Source organism: Melanotaenia boesemani, chromosome 9 (assembly GCF_017639745.1).
Source record: "Melanotaenia boesemani isolate fMelBoe1 chromosome 9, fMelBoe1.pri, whole genome shotgun sequence".
Lineage (NCBI taxonomy): Eukaryota > Metazoa > Chordata > Actinopteri > Atheriniformes > Melanotaeniidae > Melanotaenia > Melanotaenia boesemani.
The window spans coordinates 18,221,131-18,243,461 of NC_055690.1; the positions used below are offsets into that span (position 1 = coordinate 18,221,131).

The 22,331-nt window shown below is 37.7% G+C and overlaps 1 protein-coding gene across 8 annotated transcripts in view; it reads right to left on the bottom strand.

The window, feature by feature from the left end:
- Window positions 1–1,509: 1,509 nt before the first annotated feature.
- LOC121645962 (muscleblind-like protein 1) overlaps window positions 1,510–22,331 on the bottom strand; it is a 72,827-nt gene continuing 52,005 nt past the window's right edge. For 5 of the 8 annotated variants that reach the window (XM_041994772.1, XM_041994779.1, XM_041994773.1 and 2 more), the window contains 9 exons: window positions 19,178–19,348; window positions 14,175–14,396; window positions 11,131–11,370; window positions 9,221–9,274; window positions 8,263–8,413; window positions 7,221–7,256; window positions 6,409–6,500; window positions 6,135–6,208; window positions 1,510–4,427 (listed from right to left, as the gene is read on the bottom strand). In XM_041994772.1, coding sequence (XP_041850706.1) covers window positions 6,152–6,208; window positions 6,409–6,500; window positions 7,221–7,256; window positions 8,263–8,413; window positions 9,221–9,274; window positions 11,131–11,370; window positions 14,175–14,396; window positions 19,178–19,348 — 1,023 coding nt within the window. In that variant the 3' untranslated portion in view covers window positions 1,510–4,427; window positions 6,135–6,151. The remainder of the gene's footprint in view (window positions 4,428–6,134; window positions 6,209–6,408; window positions 6,501–7,220; window positions 7,257–8,262; window positions 8,414–9,220; window positions 9,275–11,130; window positions 11,371–14,174; window positions 14,397–19,177; window positions 19,349–22,331) is intronic. The other 3 variants (XM_041994776.1, XM_041994778.1, XM_041994777.1) reach the window with 3 other exon arrangements.

Sequence of the window (22,331 nt, forward strand, 5' to 3'; positions counted from 1 at the left end):
TCGTCAGTCATGTTCGTAATTAATAAGACAGAGCAATACTCCAGAAATCATGGGGGCAGTCCTGAGCAGAATAGCTGATATGCGACCAGCAAAAGAAACAAATCAGAGAAGTAAAGGAGGCTCAGGAAGGGAACCAAAAAAGCAGAAGAAGAATGAAGGTGAGCACAACAACTGTAGAAATTGCATGAGCTTTTGAATAAAGACTGTATACGAGTGTTTAGGGTGTGTTGGGCAGTTGGAAAGAACTTTATAGCGATGTATTACTGCTGCCAAATGGTGCTTGAAACTGGCTCGCAAGAGAGAACTCTGAACTTAGCACTGCCCACTAGTGGAAGAATAGACCTAACAACCCGAGAAAAGCAAAAGACACATGTAAGTATGAGGACAACGACGTATGACAACCTTTGAAATGGACGTCGCTATTTACACACAATGAGTTGTGCTTCTACCGCTCATTTTGGACAAACTAGACTGAGCAATAACTTTTACCTTCTTCGATATGAAGTAGTTTTATCAGGTGTTATAAGTCATAGTTTGTAAATTAGCATGTCTGCCTCAGTAGACAGTAGAAATACAAAGTTGCCATAACATTAAAACTGTTGAAACTTGTTTATACTCCACATTCTAATGATATTCTTTGATTATTTTTTTATGATTTAAATAAAAGTATTTCACCTTTAATTACTCACTAAACTGTCAAAAAAGTTAAACTGTTCATTATTTTACACAAAACCACCTAAAGGTTTAACTGCATAAACGAAATTACACATTTTAAACAAATTCTTCACTTCATTTTTAAATTTTTATTACTTTTTTTTTATTCATAACAGCAATAATCAAATATAGCAATGCAGGCCCCATGAAAAAATGAATGAAACATTTTAACTACACACAACCATCATAGTTGTATTAACTACCCATCATGCTGTGACTTACTGCATGATGTTGTTGTTAATAAAACCACAGCAAACACATTTCTATCTGCTTTTAAAGATTTCATGTACCACCAGTTTTTCATCTCTTATTCCATTCTGATGATTATATTTTATGGCTTTAGACTGTTGCAATCGAAGGCAATCATACAGGTTTTTTTTCCAGACTAGGTGGCTGGCATGCAAACACATCCTTTCAGGGGGCCTGGAACAGTAAAACAAGCAGAAACAAACTGCAGCAGAAGACATTAAACATCATCTCAGCACTACAAGCAGAGAAAACAAACAACAAATGAAAAAAGTTCAGTTTACATTATATTATAAATGTAAGCATGCGTGCTTATAGAAGATGAGAGATAATTGAAATTATCAGGGCAAATTTCAAACTGATGAGTTAATAACTCAACCACATAACAGTATTTCAATCAACAGCTGTTCCTAAATTGTGCCTGATGTTAAACTACTTTCCTGTTTGGCCAGTTTCATCTACTAGAAGCACAGCTTACATAAACAGAAAGAACATACTTTTAGCTATGGTGTTTGTGTTGCATGTATTTTAACTCTCCAAGTGGTGAACCTGTAGTGAGTATAGTTTCTATATTTTTTTTTTTTTTAAATAAACCACTATTCTATTTTTGTTTTTTTATATATATTTTAATCCATTACATTTATAGAATATTGTATACTGTAAATACATCTTTCTATGTAAATGTTTTCTTATTCAATATTACTGTGTTGTGATTTTTTTTCTCTTTTTTTTTAACAGTATATGTATTTCCTTTAACATGCATTCCTTTCTGAGTAAGGTAAGGAGACAGGACGTGTTGTGATTGGTTGGGCCTGGAAGGGGTGTGGCCATGACACACAAACCTGTGAGTTCAGGCAAACAAACCCAGTCAGGCTCTTACTGGAGGGCAGTGGACACCTCCTCCTGAAGGCTACCTGGCAAACTACAAGCTGCTGACAAAAAAGAAGAGCAACACTTGGCCTTTTCTGAAAGGGGTAGGAGAGCGAGAACTCAGTGCCCTTTTAATGCAAGCAATTGTGTTCAGCCTTTCATAAGATTTTTGTTGTTATCCTAGCAAAATTCCTTGTCATTATAGACATTTTTTTTATTCAAAATAAGATCTCAATATACATGATTCTCTCTTTTTTGACTATGTACAGAAGTGCAAAAAAGTCAACCTTTATCACCTTTACAGCCTCAGTATTCCCCACCCACCCTTGTTGTTTGCAGTTGGCGAAGTAAGAAAGGAGTGCCGAGGCTTGTTTCCAACTTGCCACGTTCACATTGACCCCACCAGAAACGCCCATAAAAGTGATTAAATATGCAGCTTGTTTTCCAACATGGCCCAATTTCCAGGGAGAGTAGAAATATTTAAACAATATTTACTAATTGAAATGGATACAGTAGAAAATAACATCTTTACTCTAAACATCTAATAACTAGATTTTTATAATATATTTTTTTCTTAAGTGACTAATTACAAACCTTACAATCATTAAAATATTACTCAGGTATTTGGCAGTGGTTGCCATAGTGACAACCAAGCCTCTCAGTTCTATTATTTCATCACTGTTAGATACTCATATAAAACATCTTTGTTCAAAGAACACAAAAATACTAGAGAAATGAAACAATATGCATACGGTTCAACAATATGCATAACATAGAAAATATTGAGTTTACAATCATAATCATAATAAAATTAACATTACATGGAATTTCAGGAAACTGTGCATGAGGGACACACAAACAAACACACTGTACCTTATATTCATTATCGTAAAGATAAATATAATACAGTAAGCAAAACTAAAAATTCAAACTAATATCAAAATATTTTCCAACCAAAATGAAACACTCCTTGTCTAAGAAAGAAACAAACTACAATAAAGTTAAGAAAACACTGACAAAATGTGACAGTTACATAGTGCTCTGTGTGTGTTAATATGGCGTGGATTAGGCAACTGGATGGTTCATAATGGCATGTTGCATTGTGCTGACCCGATGGTACATTCTAAGGCTTTGGATGAGTAATACAATCGTTTTTTATTCTTGCCACTTTCCCTGTATTATCCAACAATTAAATATGCCTGAAGAACACCCAGAACACAACAAAACAAAGAGTTGTAGAGATCTACTCTAAACACCCAAACACACCTTCCTTGGGCTATGCGTTTTCAAATTTTAGCCCCACTAGTCTATCCAAAAGACCTAATAACAGCGACACAAAAAGACTTTGGCTATCTGAAAAACAGTTCTCAGGTATTAAACAAATGCTTTTAAATATATTGGACTATATGTACACTACACTGACTCTACTTCGACAGCGTGCCTTAAAATATGCTTAACCATACAAAAAAAAAAAAACAAGTCATGTCACACAACTCATATACTCATCACCAGATGCTTTGCAGATTTTTACTTCTGTCTCACAGCATTTTGGACACAAACTGATCGCCCTGTGGCTTCCAAACTATTTATTAAGATGTCATAGAGAGAGTCTTTGGTCTCTCACAGGCCAAAAACCTACACACAATTCAAAACTTTCTGCATGGACAGACAGATCTATGATCTAGTCATTTCATGTCTAACAACTGACAACAACAGTTTAAGAAAAAAAGGTTAAAGTTAATCAGTCAGTAGGTAGAGGATTTGGTGAAAGTGATCAAATTAACAGTGTTGGTACTGGGATTTACAGGTAATGAGAGGTCATGAAATTGGACATTTCATGCTGCCCAAGAGAGAAAAGAGACATATTAAAGGGAATTGTTGAAATTAATACTTTGCAACACTGCTTGAATACCATTTGTGTATTTTTTGAGATGTATGGCACTTTACAGGGATGCCTACAAGGTTAAAGACATGTGCTTAAGAGATAAAAAGGTAGGCTACAAAGGTTTGAAAGACACCTAACAGACATTCAGTTGCTATTTTTACTCTGAGTGCACTCATGTAAATTCCCTTATCACCAGTTTAACAAAAACAAAATCAGAAAAACCCAAATCAAAAAAAAAAAAAATCATTGTGCATGCTTATGTGGTTCAGTAAAATTATTAGTTTCTTTTACCCCAACTGAAATACAAGGTGCACCTTTGTGTAAACAAATAAAGACATTTAAGTCAAAGACCAACAACCAATGAATAAACAAACAGCACATGATTCTTGGTCAATGGATGTACCAATTCAGTCGGCTTTCCTGACGACTGCTCCGTGCATTTACCTCATGTTAACATTCAAAATGTGTCTGGTGAATAAAGGTTAGTAGCCTCTGCAGAACCAAAGGCAGTCTTTAATGTAATGATGTTCTTTTCTGTTGCTGTGTGATAGTGAACCTCACATGAAACATTTCTAACAAACTGTGCCTCCCATGTTAACATGCAGATTTATTCTGAAGCATTTCAGATTTGGCTTTCCATTCCACTCTTGATGTTACGGGCATGAAGGGTGATGCTAATCTTGGACTCGACACCAGCACGCTCCAGTTCCATCTGGACGGAAGTTTACAAAGCACATCAAATTAGATGAAATGGGTAATTAATCATAATTCAATTAGCAGACAGGATCAACTGAAAAAAATCCAAAATTATGGAGTTCACTTTCTAAAGCACTGGTTTTTATTCAAGGTTTTTAATGCTACAACCGTAACATCAGTAATAAAATAGTCTATGGCAGGTCTATATTTATAATCATTTAGGATTTTCTTACAGTGACCCTGAGATACAAAACACAGCACCGGGGCTAGTAGGGCAGAAGTTAAAATTTAACAAAAAATTTTAATTTTAAAATTTTAAATTTAACTAAAAGCAAATACAAAAACATAAAAACATATTTCAAAGCAAATCAACAAAAAAAAAAGTTTCATTTAGTTATTGTGTGTTTTTTTTAAACATGCTTTTCTTTTTGTTGCTGTGATTTTGGGTTTATTGTTGAGGTTGACTTCATGGCTGCTGTAAAACATCTTCAACTTTATAAAAATAATTACATGTTACAGAAACTAATCATAATAGAATATGACAACATTCTGTCACAAAGAGGAGTTTTAACTGTGTATTTAACTGTAGAGATATGGGTGGCGTATGCGGTATATAGTGTGCAAATATGTAATAAGAAGGGCTTATGAATGCATGTTATTTGGTAAATGTGATCCACATTGTAAAGTGCTTTGTATAAACACTTTACAAGCACTTTAGACGTCCTAAATAAGTTTTTACCATCTATATTGAACTTCATTACTTATGGAATTCCACTAGCAACTTGTGATTGCTCCAATCAGTCATATTACTACAGAAATAACATCCAGCAATCCAGTCTTATGCCCTCACTCATCTGCTGCAGTCTTCTCAGGAACATTAGCTGATTTCTGAATTTTCATTCGTGGTTGCATGATGGTGAAACAATCTACCAAATACAATCAGAGCAGGGGTTTCCTCTCCATCTTCAAGGATCTCTAAGATTTGAAGAGTAATTTCTTTGAAATCTTTTCTACACCCATAGAGGTGAATTGTGGTTCAGTAGCTTTACTTTGCAAAGGAAGTAAAGTTGGGAATAGTTTGATTGTCACCTTTGTTGTCACTTAAAAAAATCAATTCATCTGAATAATCATGTGTGGGATCTTATGAATGATGGTTGCTACAGTTCCAAGCATCAAGCTCACCCAGCATTGAGTGTTAAAGCTTTGCATCTTTGTAAATCCGTCCTAAAACACTACCTCACTTACACTTCTATATCTGTTCTACTTGTACTTTTTTTTTCACATACTCAAACCTTTTTGTAGTAGCTGTAAGTTCATCATGCATCAATCCAGCTACTGCATCAAACATCCTGTAATAACATAATTTCTTCATTTCAGTGCTTACGATTATGAAATTAAGTTTGATTTCTTTTACGATTATAATTTTGAGAAATAATAATCATTGGGAAGATTTCTTTTTAAACTCGTGTCCTTGTTTGTTTGATGCCCTTATGCTAATCTATGAAGCTTGCTTTATATGAGAGTGGTGTTAATTCTCCTAATTAACCTCCAGCAAAATTTTCTAGAAGTTATTCAATGGGTAACTGCCTTAATAAACAAAATGATAACAAAGATAAATAATAATAACTTGTTAAAACTCTGTCTAATGACAGTTTTTAGGCTTTTTGGTAAAATATTGTATTATTGAAGTGTGTGAAAGGCTGGAAAAGAGTGCAGTACATACTGTTCTGACTGAGACTCCTACATCTGGGTCACATACTTGTGACTAGTCAGATGGTCTGCAGATATTATTGGAATCTGATTGAGAGGGGAAAAGAGAAATGGAGAGGGGTGGTTTACACACACATATTCAGAATGAATAGCAAAGATCAGAGTTGAGCCTTGTGCACAATTCATGCAGTTATTTCATTTGGAGGCACTACAAAATCATCCGATTTGAAGACACAGAAAAATCTAAGATGAGAAAGAAAGTGTGAGGAGGCAGGAGAGGAGCAAACCTGATTTGCTGTTGCTGTTGCAAAGGGAACACTTGTGGCAGATGTGGTGGCTGCAGACACAGTGGCTGGAGAAGCACCGTGCATCATGGGTACTTGAGAAAAAGATCACACAGGCAGTTGAACCAGAGCAGATTTAAAGCATTTTGTGCTTTACACTTCACTCTCTTGCCTGCATATAGAATGCTGATAAACATGAGTTGTTGCTGCTGTTACAACTACAGTACTTTAAAGAAACATTAAGTACACAATTTAGAGTCCTTTGGTAGCATATTAGCAACTTGAAGAGCTGTCAGATGTTAACATGTTTTTTGCATGTGCAGATTATCGTTGAAACTACATCTACTATTATTACTAACAAAAAAAAAAAAAAAAACAGCAAAAATAATCTTGCCACATAGATGATTACTTCTACCACTTTCTCTTCTACCTATAGTAATTCCTCATGTTTATGTGGCATTTATAACCAGACAATAAAATGAGGAGCTCAAGGGGTTAGACAGCCTGAGATGGAGATATAATGAAAGAGGGAATTTTAAACTGCAACAAGCATTAGGTGACAGACAAACCTGTGGCAGAGCACAAAAGAGGAACATTTTATAACTCACACAGGTTCTGCAGACTACATTAAAACACAAAACTCCATATGCAATTCATGTTTTGTTTGATACACAGAGATTACATGTGTCCCTTTAAGAGGATAAAAACCTAATTTTAGAAAATGAAAAATGTGCTCACTTTAAGTGGAGAGTTGAATGACATGTGAGAGACTACAATGGACTCAAAGATAATCAATAAGGAAAGCTGGCACCTACCAACACTTGTTGCAGGTGTCATGCACAATATCGAGCCTGCCCATCATGCATTGCAACAAGGAGTGGAGTGAATAGGGGGGAGAAGAAATCAAGACAAGTGTTTTAGAGTCAGACAATATTTGCTATGAACAGTGTTCTGAAATTGTTATTCAGTGGGGTTTTCCAACAATGGCTTGAATTGATAGCTGATATTACCAGCAATTACTCAAAAAAAAACAAAAAAAAAAAAAAAACAGCTGACCAGCCAAAGTTTATTGTTCACTTGCTCCATTGAATTCAAATGACAAAGTGGCAGTAGCTCCATTTCCCCATCAGCAGCACAGCAGCAGCAGATGACCTCCTTTTTGAATCCCCTTAAGTATGTTGTAGTGACCTGACAGTCCAATGGTGTGAGACACATGAGGATCTGGGTATTTGAATGTCTTACAGTAGGGAATCGATGGCAGGCTATTCTTAGACTGTCAGTTGTGAATATGGGCCAGAGTGTAAGATGACTATGCAGTGCCCAAAGAAGAGCAGTTTAAATGAGCTGTGCATGTATGTGGGTTTGCATACTATACATGCACATTTGCATACACCAGGGGGATTAAGCTTCACTCTTTTTCAGAGTAACTACATTTTTTAAAATTGTATCATCTGTTTATATTCATTCAGTCATTGTTACACTGTGTTTGGTTCCTATGTTCATCTGCAGGGTGGAGTGTAGAGCTGCAAGATTATTATAATCACATTTTTTGTGGAGATGTTATATTTAATGTCTGCTAAATCCAAAATAGCATTAATTTTTTAAAAGTCTAAACGTATCTTTGAGAAAATCTACATTTTGCTCATCCTCTTACGTCTGCCATCAAACTTCATTCATGCTGCATGTGCCGTACATGTGCAGTTAATTCCATGCAGTTTTTGTTCAAAACTGAAAACACGCATTCTGCACATTCTCTTCTAATGCCACAAGATAATCAGGGAGTGAGAAACATGTGATCTCACAGCCAGCACTGGCATTACAACAACAAACACGGATTAAAGAATACCAAGGCCTTACCTGATGGTATGAAAGCAGCCTGCTGCTGAAACTGCATGTTGGCCAGGGCCTGTTGGTACTGGAACACACCAGCATTGAACATAGTGGTGGCACCGTTGGCTTTTTCAAGTGCAGGTCTCTTTGGTAAAGGAGGCAAGACGGGAGGGAGCCCCTGATGAGGGGACAACACCAAAATAAAGGATGGGAGTGAGGAAATCAAAGAATAGTGGTTGTGACATTCAGGACAGAGAGAAGAAAGATTTTCATTAGAAGATAAAGTTGCTTTTCAACAGAGCTACTACAAATAACAGCAAGCAAGGAGTGGATTACACTACTGTTGCCAGAGTAAGGGAGGAATGTGGTGCTAGCTGACAAACTGTGACATCTATCTAGCTAGGGATGGCAAAAACAATCATCAGCACATTGTCATGAACCTTTTCATATGATTTTGATTTCTATCTATGCAATGCATAACACTTATTTTACAGGGTAAACAATAAATTTCTGTGACTAGAATTTAGTGACAGTGATGATACAAGACCTTGTAGCCTCTTATTGTTGGACCACCAACAGAAATGATAGTTAGGAAAAGCTGCACTGTGACAATAGTAAACTATAAGCCATGACAACTCATGACACCTCTTTACTCATGCAAAATGGGAAGTGACAAAATCATGCAAAGATTACTGTACAGTAGATTATCAGGGTACTAAAGCATTGCCCATTAATATATTCAAAAATTCACCAGAGATGATGAGCTGATCAGCTGACGTTTAAATCCCTTTTTTTTTGTCAGACATTTTTATTCAAAATTCATGTGGAAGTTTTTTCAAACATCATTTTACTACAAAAAAATAACGATTGCAATCAGTTCATCTCCTCTCAGTGTTTCCTCATTTAAGTTCAATAACTAGTCATTACAAGTAAATGTATCACACCACAGCTACATGCCAAGCAAAAAGGTGAAAGGTCATAGTACCAGGTCAAAGGTTGCGTCGAGGGGTCGCTTCAGTGATTTGACAGCCGACTGAGTCTTAATTAGCAGGCAGCGAGCACATGATGGCAATGGGCCAATGGGGTTCAAGCGCAATAACATAAACCAGCAAGCGGAGGTGCATCATGGGGACAGCAGTGCAGTGTGGGTTGGTGAGAAAAGAAACAAACAAAAACCCCAACAAACAAACAAAAAACAAACAAACAAATAAAAAACAAATCATTGGAATGCAATATACACCAATTACAAGACCAGGGCATGCACATAGGGTTACTTAAAAGAATTATGGCTTTTTGATGCCATTTACTGTTTTAAGGAAAAATTCAAATTTATGAGTTATAACTTTAGTGGTGTTCTGGTCCAGAGAGGAGGATTAACTACTCAACCACATCTGTTCCATCCAGTTAATGACTAATAAAATTATATTAAAGTCCCACTCCAGCAGTATACACATCCCCCCCCCCCCCCCCCCCCCAAAAAGAAAATCCTCATCTAGAAAATATTCTCTTGCCTTAAGAATTTCTTGAGAGATGACTAAACACATTCTTTCTTATTTAATGAACAAGGATCAATATATATGCTAATGTGGTCCCACCCACATCTCCACCTGCCAGCAGCTGATGCTGGCATTCCCCCGGCTATGATCAACAGTAATTTAGTTATTAACTATTCAAATCTACATCTTTGAACCTAGGAGAGACTCCCAAGAAATGATTTTAGACAAGTTTGTATGCACTTGGAACAAATTATACATTATCAAAATGTTAATGTATTTACTTTAATATTTCTATCACCTGTCTGGGAACTCAGAGCACCAGAAGCTAAGACTTGAGAGTTAGGCTAGTTCTGGAAGCTAATCAGGAGGTCTGGGACAGTGTCTTGAAAAACCACGAACTTGTGGATTGTAATCAGTATATATATACATATATATATATGTATATATATACATATATATACATATATAATTTATCTTAATTTAATCTTATCTGGTTTTAAATTCTGTTTTATAAATTTACTAGTGTGTTACCTCTCAATACAACAACCCAGAAAATATATTTTTTATACCCTCATGAATGTGTGTTCCTGTTCTCTATGAAATACAGTCTAATTAAATGAGGTAATCATTCACATAGGTTTACATTTTAGAGAGCTAAAGGATTAAAAGGGTGTACATGCTGACATTACTGTTCAAGTTTGATGGCAGGTCTGATTATATTAGGTCTAATTTGACTTTACTGAATAATCTGAATGTGAAAGGTTAACTGAATTTAAAATAATCCTCCATTCTGGATTATTTGCTGCACATCAACTAAAGTACTTGGCTGAGCAAAACCTTATTTTATCCCTAGAGGGAATCATCGCTGCATTGCAGAAACACAATTAAACCGAGCAGGGGTCTCTACACAATTGTCTTCTCAGCAAAAAATCAGCAGAGGCTAACTGACTGTGAACAGCAAAATATACAACTAACAAAGCAGCAAAACAAGGGTGAGCAGGAAGGGGAGCAGAAGGCTCAGTCACATAGTAGCACAATCACCTCAGCCTGCTGCTAATAAAGCACACACTGACTCTGTCTTTGTAAAGCTTAATGAGTCAGAGCTGAAGAGAGCAGGGACGATGGAGACTGGATTGTGTGGAGTAGAGTGTGCTGGCTCAAACCGTTCTGTCTATAAGAAACTACATACATAAGATTTTTCTGGTGTGTTGATTATGCTCTAAACTCACCTTGTTCCAATTGCTATCTAAAATTGAAATGCCCTCATGATTTCACACAATAAATCAAACCCGATTTGTTTTGGATTTACTATCTGAACTGTACTTTAGATTGTATTTTATTTAAGTCATCCATTAGCTTGAGTGGTTCTTGGTAGTGTAATCTGTGGACAGATACGTACCATGGCTGCAGCAGCTGCAGCCTGGTTCACTTGGTGTTGGGCAGCTTTGATTTTGGCCTGCAGGTGGGCCGGAGGGTGAAAGTACTTGCACTTCTCCCTCGAGCAACGGCCCTTTATGTAGTCCATGCACACAGTGACTGTGTTGTCGTTGGTGTCAATCATAGTGCTATCTGCCGGGTGGGCAAATCGGCAGTCATTCTCCCCACGTGTGCAGTTACCCCGCTGGTATTCCCGACATACCTGTATAATAGACACAACAAGAAGAATTTGATTATAAACCCAACGACAAATAATATTGTACAAACATCTGACCCAGATACGTGTCATGAGATACTGTTAACTTTCACATTTGATGAAGTACTCAATCTGCCCATTAATTTCAGAACCTGACAATCACTGCACCAGACAAAGCCAACCAATCTAAATGGCAGGCTTCGGTGTTATTGTTGATTGATAAGTAGAACAGATTCTAACCAGCATTTACAGTTTCATCAATCACACAACATGCAGCCATTATTCAAATGTTGTTGTCCTTCCTGGCACGGGCAGAGGGGGGCAGCACCTGCATGAGCAGTGGGGGGTTGAGGTGGGAAATGATCGTCTCAGTAGGAATGGTGGGGCTAAATGAGGCTCATGGGAAATATGAGACCGGTTACTCTCATGGGAGACTGTCGCTGACATAATAATCAGTTCTCATATAATAAATAAAACAAACAGGCACACATACATCCACACATGCTTGATGTGTGTAAATAATGAAGCAGAATTCATATTTCCCCCCTTAAAAAGAATAGAAAAAAAAACAAACAATTTTGACATTAAAGAAACTGAACAAAATACATAAGATCTCTTTTTGATCTGAATTACACTCAAAATACTGCTGAATAATGTTTTATATCATGGTATTTTATTGATCTGTCAGTTTTTGTAAAGGATCACTACTCTCACTTCCTTCATGCACCAAGCATCTGATTTACAGAGCATCAGTTTCCAGACAAAAGGCCCCCAGCACCGGTATCTACAAACTAACCCTGCCCTGCGTCCTGTAATGACAGCCTATCATCCACCATCACAGATCAAAATGATGGATTATCTCTGTCTATCTCCTGTCTCTCTATGCATATTCTTACACTCTAACACATTCACCTATGAATATACAGTATGTGCACACACATATTAATTTCCAACCATTGCTACCTACTACAATTACCAGCAGTCTTGTGTTTTATATTTTACTTTATAGAGAAGGACTGCCTTGTTGTCAGGCAGATGTTGGTGAAGCTGGTGAGGGAGAGAGGAAGAACAGAAGATGTAAGCATTTGATGAATAATAAGAAAGGATCTGACAGATGGGACTCAGGAGACAAAGGTGAGTGTGGCTGCCAGCAAAAAAAAAAAAAGAGGAGCAAGCGAAAACCAAGATAATACCAATTAGATATTAAGAGCAGCAGGTGTGGACCAGTTTGCTTTTATTAATAGTTTTGCAATAACTTAGGCTAAACATGGTTGACATAAAATAAAATAAAATAAAATAAAATAAAATAAAAATACTTTTAATTATATTGTTGTCACCATAGTGATGTCCACCAATGTGTCCCTCTGTGACATTTACACATCATCATGGCAGCAAGCAACATATGACTTTAGACATGTTGAGATGTTGCAATATCCTGTAGTGCCATGTAGAGAAAGTTTCAGAAGGACACAGAAAAGCACAGTCATGAAACAGCCTGAAAATTGTCTTGCAGAATAGAAATTTCTTCAAACTCAAGGAAACAGTCTGCAACTTATCTACTGCTTGGTATGCATGTCTTTCCACAGAATTCCAGCTATGCTCATTTTGAATGACATACAAGAAACTAAAATATGGCAGGCATTTCTTTCTCAGATAGTTAAGCAAACCACATTTTTTAAAAAAATGGAAAAAAAATAGCACTCATTTAGTAATTACCATATATCCTTTATCTATTAACCAGATCTTTTTCCAGATACCAATTTCAGTCCTCAGTCTGCCGAAGGACATGAATGTTCCTCTGCTACAAACCATTCTACTTCTAAATAACCTAAACCAAAACATCTTTCATGAAATTCAGTCACTGCTAATTCTTTAGTTTCAGCTATCTTTGTCTCCTCTTGTTCCGCCCTTTCACTGATGGCCACAACATTGATTTCCAATCTCCTGCTCCATCCCTCCTTCCCGTCATTGACCTGTGCCCTCGTGCTGCAGGTTGTCCACTCCTTCTCTACGTCTAGCGACTTACTCAGCCTCACCCCTTCTAATTACCCCACAACCAAACATTACAACTTAAATATAACCTTCCTAACATTCTCACACGCCTTCTGCCTGCTTCCAACGATTTCCCCATTATTCCGCTGCAAGTGTTTCCCAGGTGGAACTACATAATGGATGAGATTGACTTACTGTCCAATTAAGGTTTATCTGAGTGCACCAAAGGAGGTGGGGGGCACTCATCATGTTTCAGATGACTAATTGCTTTCATAGAAGAAGTAAAGATTTTTTTTTTGAAAATGACAAATTTGTGCAGAACAACTTAAGATAGTACCAGAAAATGTTAACTCCTGCCTGCTGGTACAAGTGACAAGGATGATTTTTGTGGAGAAATTTCTCCCATTTATGTACCTTTTCTAAACTTATGTCTTGGTAGTAAATATATTATGTTAATAGGATGTAGGTACTATAATCGAAACTGTGTACTAGTTACATAATTAAAGCCTAGACATAGAAACTGTTGAGGCAAGACTTTTCAACCCATAGCTTTAATATTCAAACAGGCACAGCCCACATTTCAAAGCCTGGTCTGTTTGTGTAGCCGTGAAAAAAAAAAAAAACATTTTTAAATCACCGACTGCAGCTTTTACAAGAGCTTTGTTAATCTGTTTTCTAATCTGTGACTGGTTTGGAACTAAAAAAATAATTATGCAAATCCTTTCATCTGTGTGATCAGTCGTGTTTTTTTTTTTCTATGTGGTAATATTTTCTCCCCTTTATCCTTGCATCGCTAGGTTTAAACGTGTGTTTCTCACCTCCAGTCTGTCTGTCCTCATGAGTTTCTGTGCAGCAGCAGCAGCAGCAGCAGCAGGTACAGGGACGCTGGGGTTGCTGGTGACCAGTACAGGCGCACTGGGCAAGATGTCAGCAGGCATCAGGCCGGGCGACACGGGACCAAGGTAGGGGTTGAACGCAGTGGCTGCTGCTGCTGCAGCATTGGCATTGGTTGCAAGGCTGGGCGTGACTGAAAACATGGGCTGCAGGGCAGAGACAGAATAAAAGTTTGTGAAAATTCAGTTTAAGGAAAGTTTCACAAATCCTATAAAAAATATATATAAACTCTTGAATAGTTAATTAGAACTACCAAGTAGCTGAAACATATGATAGCACATAGAGAAATAAAAGATGTATGCATTGTTTGGCAAAGCAAAGGAGGAATTGCAGCTGTGGCTGTGAAAAGAAAGAAGAGAGCAAAAATAGATAATTAATTATCTTTCATATGTGGAAAAAAAAAAAAAAAATATATATATATATATATATATATATATGTGTGTGTGTGTGTGTTATGGCTGCATTGGTTATATTTTAAACATCTAGAGGAGGCAAGAGTCAGCGTGGCATCACCTACTGTCTTTGATCACTCAGAATCATTTGGTTCATACACCAGAGATCACACAGATAGCAGCAATAATGATGAGGACGTCAAGCTGTGAGTGCATGTGAGGTGGGAGGGAGGCTGTGCTGTACTGCTTGTATGCGTCGTGCTGGAGTCTCACAGAGAAAACATACTCCTATCTCCTTCTGCAATTTTCTAAGCGAGAGAGAGGAGCTTGCTAGTTGACATAGCACACTGCAAGTTTTTCCTGCACGTTCCTGACCTCAGCCCTAGTCTGAGGACTGTCTCTTGAGCTCCTGCCAAGAGGACACAGTGAGTAATAGAGCAGTAGCAGCAGCAGCCAGAGCTGGACAGCTATATTCTTCCCCAAACCTCCTCACTGCTCCTGGATGACTCAGAAAATAAGTAATGATGTTCTGAACTTCCTAATTCCTCCAGTTTTTCGCCCAGGAATGTCTGAAGAATTATGCCCTATCACAAAGCACTCTAGAAAAATAGATGTACTCAGATATCAGTTTGAAATATTTGCAGCTGAAGGTTGAGATGGAAGAGACATGATGTCATTAAAGACACGCACAGTCTGTCACAAGGTTTTAACAATACAGTGATGTCACCCTGCAATGATTTTGTGACCTTGCTTATGGCCTTTTTTGGACATTGTAGATTCTTTCTGCAGTATAATTCACAACTGGATTTAATGGATTTACATCTGTGTTTCTTTAACACAGATGTTAATTGCCCCTGTAAATAAAAACAATTCATTTTTATTAATTTGGGATTGGTTAGCTACCAAAATTGATATATTAAAGACTGTGTGATTACAAAAAACAGGAAAAAGTAAATAAAATAGTTTTTGTTTGACGTTGTTCTTTTACTTTGATTGGCGTGTCTGGCACATATTTGTTGGTAAAATATAGTGTAGTTGGTAACGTATATTTCAGATCAAAGCAGAATCCCATTTCAACGCCTTAGCCCTCTCCCTTCATTTTGCACATTTATGTTAGGGAAAGGGCTATCTTGATTGTCTTTTGGATGAAAGGGAAGGGGTAAGGGTGAGGACCACACAACACACAACGAAGGCAGCCCAGAACCGCACTTAAAATGAAGTGGTAAAAAAAAAAAAAATGTTCCATTCACAAAGATGGCAACAGCAGGAAGGCAGGACACCCATCAATGTATATTCAGCATCAATAAGGATGTAAAAATATTTTTAAAATTGCGTTCCATCTTGTGGCCATTCATTTGTGATATTGTTCATTAAAGGGCTGTTATCAAAATCGTTAACTTAGCACTAACTGCTAATCAATAACATTAATTAACGTTAATGTTAGCCAGTTTGCTGATGCTGCTGATTATCATCATTATTGCTCTCCGAGTGTGTATCACAACATTATAGCATAACATCTCCTTTCATTTTTTCATCTTATTGAAGACAAACTCAAAAATATTCCCACAGTACAGACAATTGAAATGTGGCAGCATCCTTTATTTGTTAACATCAGTTTGTTGCCATTCAGTTGTCATATATACCTGTTGCTTGGTCTGGTGTAGCAACTCGCAACAACATCTGGTGACATGTGATGGTAAATAGGGGTATCTCATTTCCTAGAGAATGTTTCCATCCCATATCAGTTTGTTTTAAGGGGTGAGGGATAGGGAAAAGCAAGGGGTAGGGGAAGGGGTAAAAAAGAGAAATGGGATTGGGCCCAAATGTGTCATGTCACCAAAGCCATGGGTTTGGAGCAAGTTGTGGTTGGAAAAAGTCTTAATATTCACACATATTCATATTCATTCACACAAGGATAGTCTACTAGACTCGGTCCAATTGGGGACATGGTTCTATTGGGGGAGGGGATTGTTGAGGAGAAGATGAGACACAGAACGAAGAAGAAAACTCCATCTATTGATTAATGGAGAACAACTTCGGTTTCTAGTACATAACAGCTAAACATGGAGCGGCATCAGACCCTGGTGGTCTTGGGTTGATCAGAATTCAATCAGAACTTTTACTGAATTCTGATTCTGACCACGACTTATCTCTCCCATCCAGAGCCACCGTGCATGTGTGTACGTTTTGGTGGTGTTCACCTGCAATGCCGTGCACTAAACCCACAATGCAATTTGTTTTGTAGTCCGCTTCCTGTATTTGGTTCACTTGAAACGAACCAAGACCTGCGTTTGTAGGCAGACCGAGTCCGCTTCTTTGATTCAAGTCAGAATTAGTTTGCATGTTCATGATACCCTAAATGAAGCAGACTTTCGGAGCAAACGGTCTGGGATTTAAATTAAAATGGCTGGTATGAATGCAACCTTATTATAAACCACCTCAGCATTGATTTTTGGTTGATATTTTCTCTCTTCCTCACAAGCACCAACTGTGAGTGTTTATGCTGATTTCACCACTTGATCTGAGTGGAGACATCTGGCATGTGTAGTCTGTTACACTTTTTTAAAATATGGCAAACTCCCTTCAGTCTTAGTCTTAGATTGACTTCAGGTTTCCGGTGAATTTAGCCAGCTCCCTCTAAAAAGATGTGAACAGTGACACATCATCACTGACTGCCATTTGTGGTTTTACAACATTGTTTTTCCTATTTTCTCTCATTTGCACCAAACAATTATACCAAATTCCCATTAGTGACATTTTCTTTTGTTATTGAGAGTGAATAAGCAAATGAATTAGTGATACAGTATTGCAGACTATATGTGCTATGTGCTGATTCTGATTCTAATAAAAAGTATGAGCATCATCACTGTCAGCCATACGTAATGGACCCTCATTACCTCACCCTCTGCAGTTCCATGCATGAAATGAACGCATTCTGGGATGTGGGAGAGAAGCAGATAAAGTGTGGTGGGTATAATGGTGGAAGTAGGAAACTACACACTAGTAAGGGATGGAAAAAGAATGTGTAATTCCTGGAAAGGCTTGCACTCTGCCTTTGTTCCCTTTACATACAACATGCTCTTTTTTTAACTTTTCTTTGTAGGACAGGTCGAAAGGTCTGCTGTTGTGCCATTGCTTTCACTTTACCTGCCTGCCTTTACGCTGTCCATTTATCTCTTCCTGCCACATTCAGTGCTCCCTTTCTTCTTCTCCTGCGTCCTTCTCTGTCAGGCTGACTTCCTCCCCCTTGCTTCTCTTTACTTTCTCCCCATGACATAAACAGAAAGGGAAGGTTTTGCACACCCAGGGAGATCTATTGCTTCTTTAAATCCTGCCATGGCTGCCTCTGTTCCTCTCACTGGACCTCTCAACTCAGCCCTCGTTTCCCAGATAAGGGCGATAAGCACTGAAAATGTGTGCATTTGTGAGTCTAAGTGTGCTACATCTTCAACTCTTATGAATAGCGTGAACACACTCATTCAACTCTCAATTACACACAAAAAATCAGAGGAGAAAATTTACTTAAAGCCTGACTGGCAGGTCTGGTGGACTCTGTGAGGTGTCAGGAAGAATTCATTTGAAGTGGCAGACTCAGGATCTGGCCATCACCTTGAAGATCCTAGGGGGGATGAAGCTCTGTCACACAGAAATTTCTGATTTCATTTTCTCTCTCTCTCGCTCTCTCTCTTTCTTTCTCTCTCTTTCTCTCTCTCTCTCTCTGTGTGTGTGTATGTGAGGGTGTACATGAATTTGTGGGCATATTAACAAAAACATGAGAACGATAAGATATTGTATCGATCAATGTGCTGGAAGTAACTCTCTATAAGATTTTAGACCTTAGCTCCATCCTTCTTCTTCTTCTTGTTGATTGACTAATTGAACAAATTAAAAATAAATACAGATAAAAGCTTGCAAAATCTTACTTTTTTAGGTCTTTAGTTTGAGCTGAATATGCACCACAACAGTAAATTTAAGATCAAATATGATGCAGTCTATTTATTTATTTATCTTTTTATCGTTAATTTAACCATTTATGTGCTCGTTTATTTTTTTGTCACTTGGCGTGGATTACATTTGAAAAAGAAATAGACATTTTTGATCCTCAAAATGGCAGACATGCTACAAGTCAGTGACACTGATGTGTTTCCACTCAAATTTCCAGTAAATTTATCAGGTCAGTGTTATTTATTTAGCACATTCAAAACAACAGTACTTTCATTTCAGGGTGAATAAAAGATATTACATCACATACAAAAACAATATATTGAAAAAATTAGCAACATAATATGAATCGGGTGCAAACATGCGGTTGTGTTAAACGGAATAAGCTGGTGTTGGGTGAATAAACTAGGCTGCGTAGTGACATCAGAATATGATGGTAAAGACTATGCTGTAATAAACAGCTGTAACTGCAGCCTGTTGTCAGCAGAAAAGATATCCCCATATGGAAAAACTACACATTTGTGCATGTTTGAACTTATTTCAGAGGTGTGTAGTATTGTCTTATTTGACTTTACATATATGCACCTACTCACCACAGGCTGTAGCTGTGTGCCGGGGATCATGGCGTTGGCGAGCTGCATCTGCTGGGCTAGCATGGCCATGTTTTTCTGCTGGATGAGGTTGTTCCTTCCATTGATCTCCAACTGTGTCTTTAGGTGAGGAGGAGGATGCAGGTACTTACAGTTCTCCCTGGAACAGCGGCCCTAATGGGGTAGGAGAGGAGCATAAAGTGGGAGAAGACAAGTAAGGAGGAGGGATGAGGAGGATAAAGACATGGAAAGTGGTGGATTAGAATAGTGTTCCCTTTAACTGCAGCCTAATGTAGGGAAGTAATGAGCCTTGACTCAAATTGTTGCCCTCCCATTTAGCAGGGGCTGACCTTACATCCCTGACATCTGGGCCTGCCACCCCATGTGCCGTAACAAAACAAATCAGTTTTGCTTTCCCTTTCCTATTATGGTTTAAGCCACAGGCTTTCTACCTAGCCTATTTTCGCTATGTCCCTTCAAGGGACAAATTAGCTCCAAAAGCCAAGATAAAAGGGATTAGCTGTCTATCTTCTTGTGCAAACAGATTGAATTAAACAAAGTAAAAGGTAGGTGAAGAAAATGTTACTGTTTCTCAGGGATGATTTTTATTAATCATCATTCGGAAAATTATCCTTTTGGATAAGTCTGCTTTTAGCTTTACCCACAAAATACCTGACAAAAATTGAACAGTTGTAATTGTTTTAATTATCAGTTGTAGTTTCTTAAAGCCCAAGACGGCATGTCAGCTCTCAATATCAGCATCTTATGGATAATGAATGAATAAAGCAACTAACTGTCACATTTAGGAATCAGGTCTAAGTGAATATTAGTCATCATTGCTTTAAAGCTGACATTATCAAAATATTTCCTTAATTTATTTTCCCTTTTAACAGATAACAAATCAAGAATTCTGTAAAGTGATTCTTGGGGGGGCTCAAAAGCTCAAAAGCTCAAAAGGGTTCAGTAGATATCTCTTTCTAGTTATGTAAGATGCTAAATCAAACAGAAAGGGAAAAAAAAGAAAAGACAGTGCACAACTATTTAAACCCTTCCTGCTTTGTTGCTCTAACAAAGAGATGATATTTTGGGAGTCTCATTTAGCAAAGCTCCACAGTCCCCTTTATTCCATCACTTCTGAAACTGCAACTTGATGCTGGACGTGTTACAAAGCTCCACGAATCACCATCGATCATCTCCCAAATGAACCAAATGAGTCATGTATCAATATTGGACATATTTTCAAGAAAAGAACAGGCTGGACTGATGTGGGATCGATACATGATTGGAGACTTGTGTGGCAGCAGTAAACATACACGCATCATGACAATAATATTATTATTACACTAATAATATGTTAGTGTCTTTAGACAGAGAAGTATGTGTTGGGGTTCTTGCTGCTGCCGGTGATTATATTCATCCAGCAGCCCAGGGAGACAAGGAGAGGATGTAATTTACACTCTCATAATGCCTGCTCCACTGAACACTCCCTCCAGATAAGTGTAATATCTTAGATATCTCCTCCTCTTTTTTACTCCCCCCAATCTTGTCATTTCCTCCATTTTACCTCAGTCGTGTTCACACCCTGAGCCCCTTGCTGCTATTTGCTCTCCTCATCATGACTACAGAGCAGTGTTGCTGCTGTGATCTGTGTATGTCCGTGCATGTGTGGTAAACAGGAGTGCTCCAAGCCTTTCTGCTTCTCTTGTCTACCTCATCAAAATGCATCTTCTGTCCATTCCTTTTCTGTGCTGCTTTATATAACGCTCAGGGACCATCCCTGCAACAACGCTCTAGTACCACCTCCCATGAGGAATTAAAGGCTGGCTGTCATGCTAGTGCTTATCGCAGTGAGATTACCTGCTGTTCACTGTGACCCACTACAACACCTGCTTTCACAGCCTAACGCATACACTCTCCAACTGGTTTTTTTTTCCTATCACCTCGCATCTTTTTCCCCTGCTTCGATCTCGTCTCGCTCTATATCTCTGTATTATTTCCTTATGCAGCCTGTTCTGCCTGGTTACAGCAACAAACATTTTGCACACACACTTTGCATTGGAGAGTAGGAAAATGTCAAGAGTTCTTTCAACATTTTCATTGGCTGAGAGCTGAGAGGAATAGTATTCCCAGCCTGCCTCCTAGGCCTAGGGGCACACATTAACTGTGCTCCAAGTCTGGCTCATCCCTGTCTGGCTGTGAATATTGATCAGTGCTAATTGGTTGATGTCTTTTGATTTTCAGAGTACTTTCCCTCTGGCTGACTAAACTCACGCATGTCATCTCCAACCATGTGTTTCTGTGTGTGTGATCAGCTGTGACCATATACAGACCATAATTACACAAAACCATCCTTTAACTGTTTGAGGAGATTGCATTGGTTTGCAGTGAGGGAAGTTGAGCAGGCTCTTATCACACAAACAGTTTAAAAAGCGGAAGTGGGAATATTCTGCAAAAATATCACCTGGAAAATTACTATAAAAAAAAAAAGAAATAAAATAAGAAATAAGAAATAAAAAAAGAATAATTTGTTTCAGAAACAAGAAGTATATTGTAAAGATTCGACATTTATGAACTGCCATAATGCTTGGGGGAAAGATTTTTGGAAACATGTGTTTATAAAAACGTTAATTTAAAACCCTATATTTAACTGGAAGTAGTACAAAGACAAATTTCAAATGTTGAACGTGAGAAAAAACTTTGGTGCCTTTTATTTTTTTTCAAACAAGTGTTCATCTTGAATTTGTGACAAATAGCTATTTTAAAAAATAGTCAAGATTTGAGGATGTTTACAGTTTCATTAAATTCCTTCCCTTGAAAACATCCTGTCCTCTTAAATTTAATATGATCAGCTGAAAGCGAAAATGTTTTTCTGATTCTCATTCTAGTTGCTCAATTGTTTACCCGGGGTGATTTATTCTTTTTTTTTTTTTTTTTTTTTTTTTTTTTTAATTTATTTCACAATGCACTTTTCAGTGGGTGACAGGTCAGGACTTACCAAGTCCTCCAAACAACAAATGGGACATTTGTTTATATCCTTAAATACGCCTGTACCAAACCGCCCCTACAAGTTTGGTGTTTAAGAAGCCACAACGTATTTAAAGGAGGAATGATAAAGGGCTTTGTTGTGTGCAGGGTTTTAAAACCATGCGATGCCAGA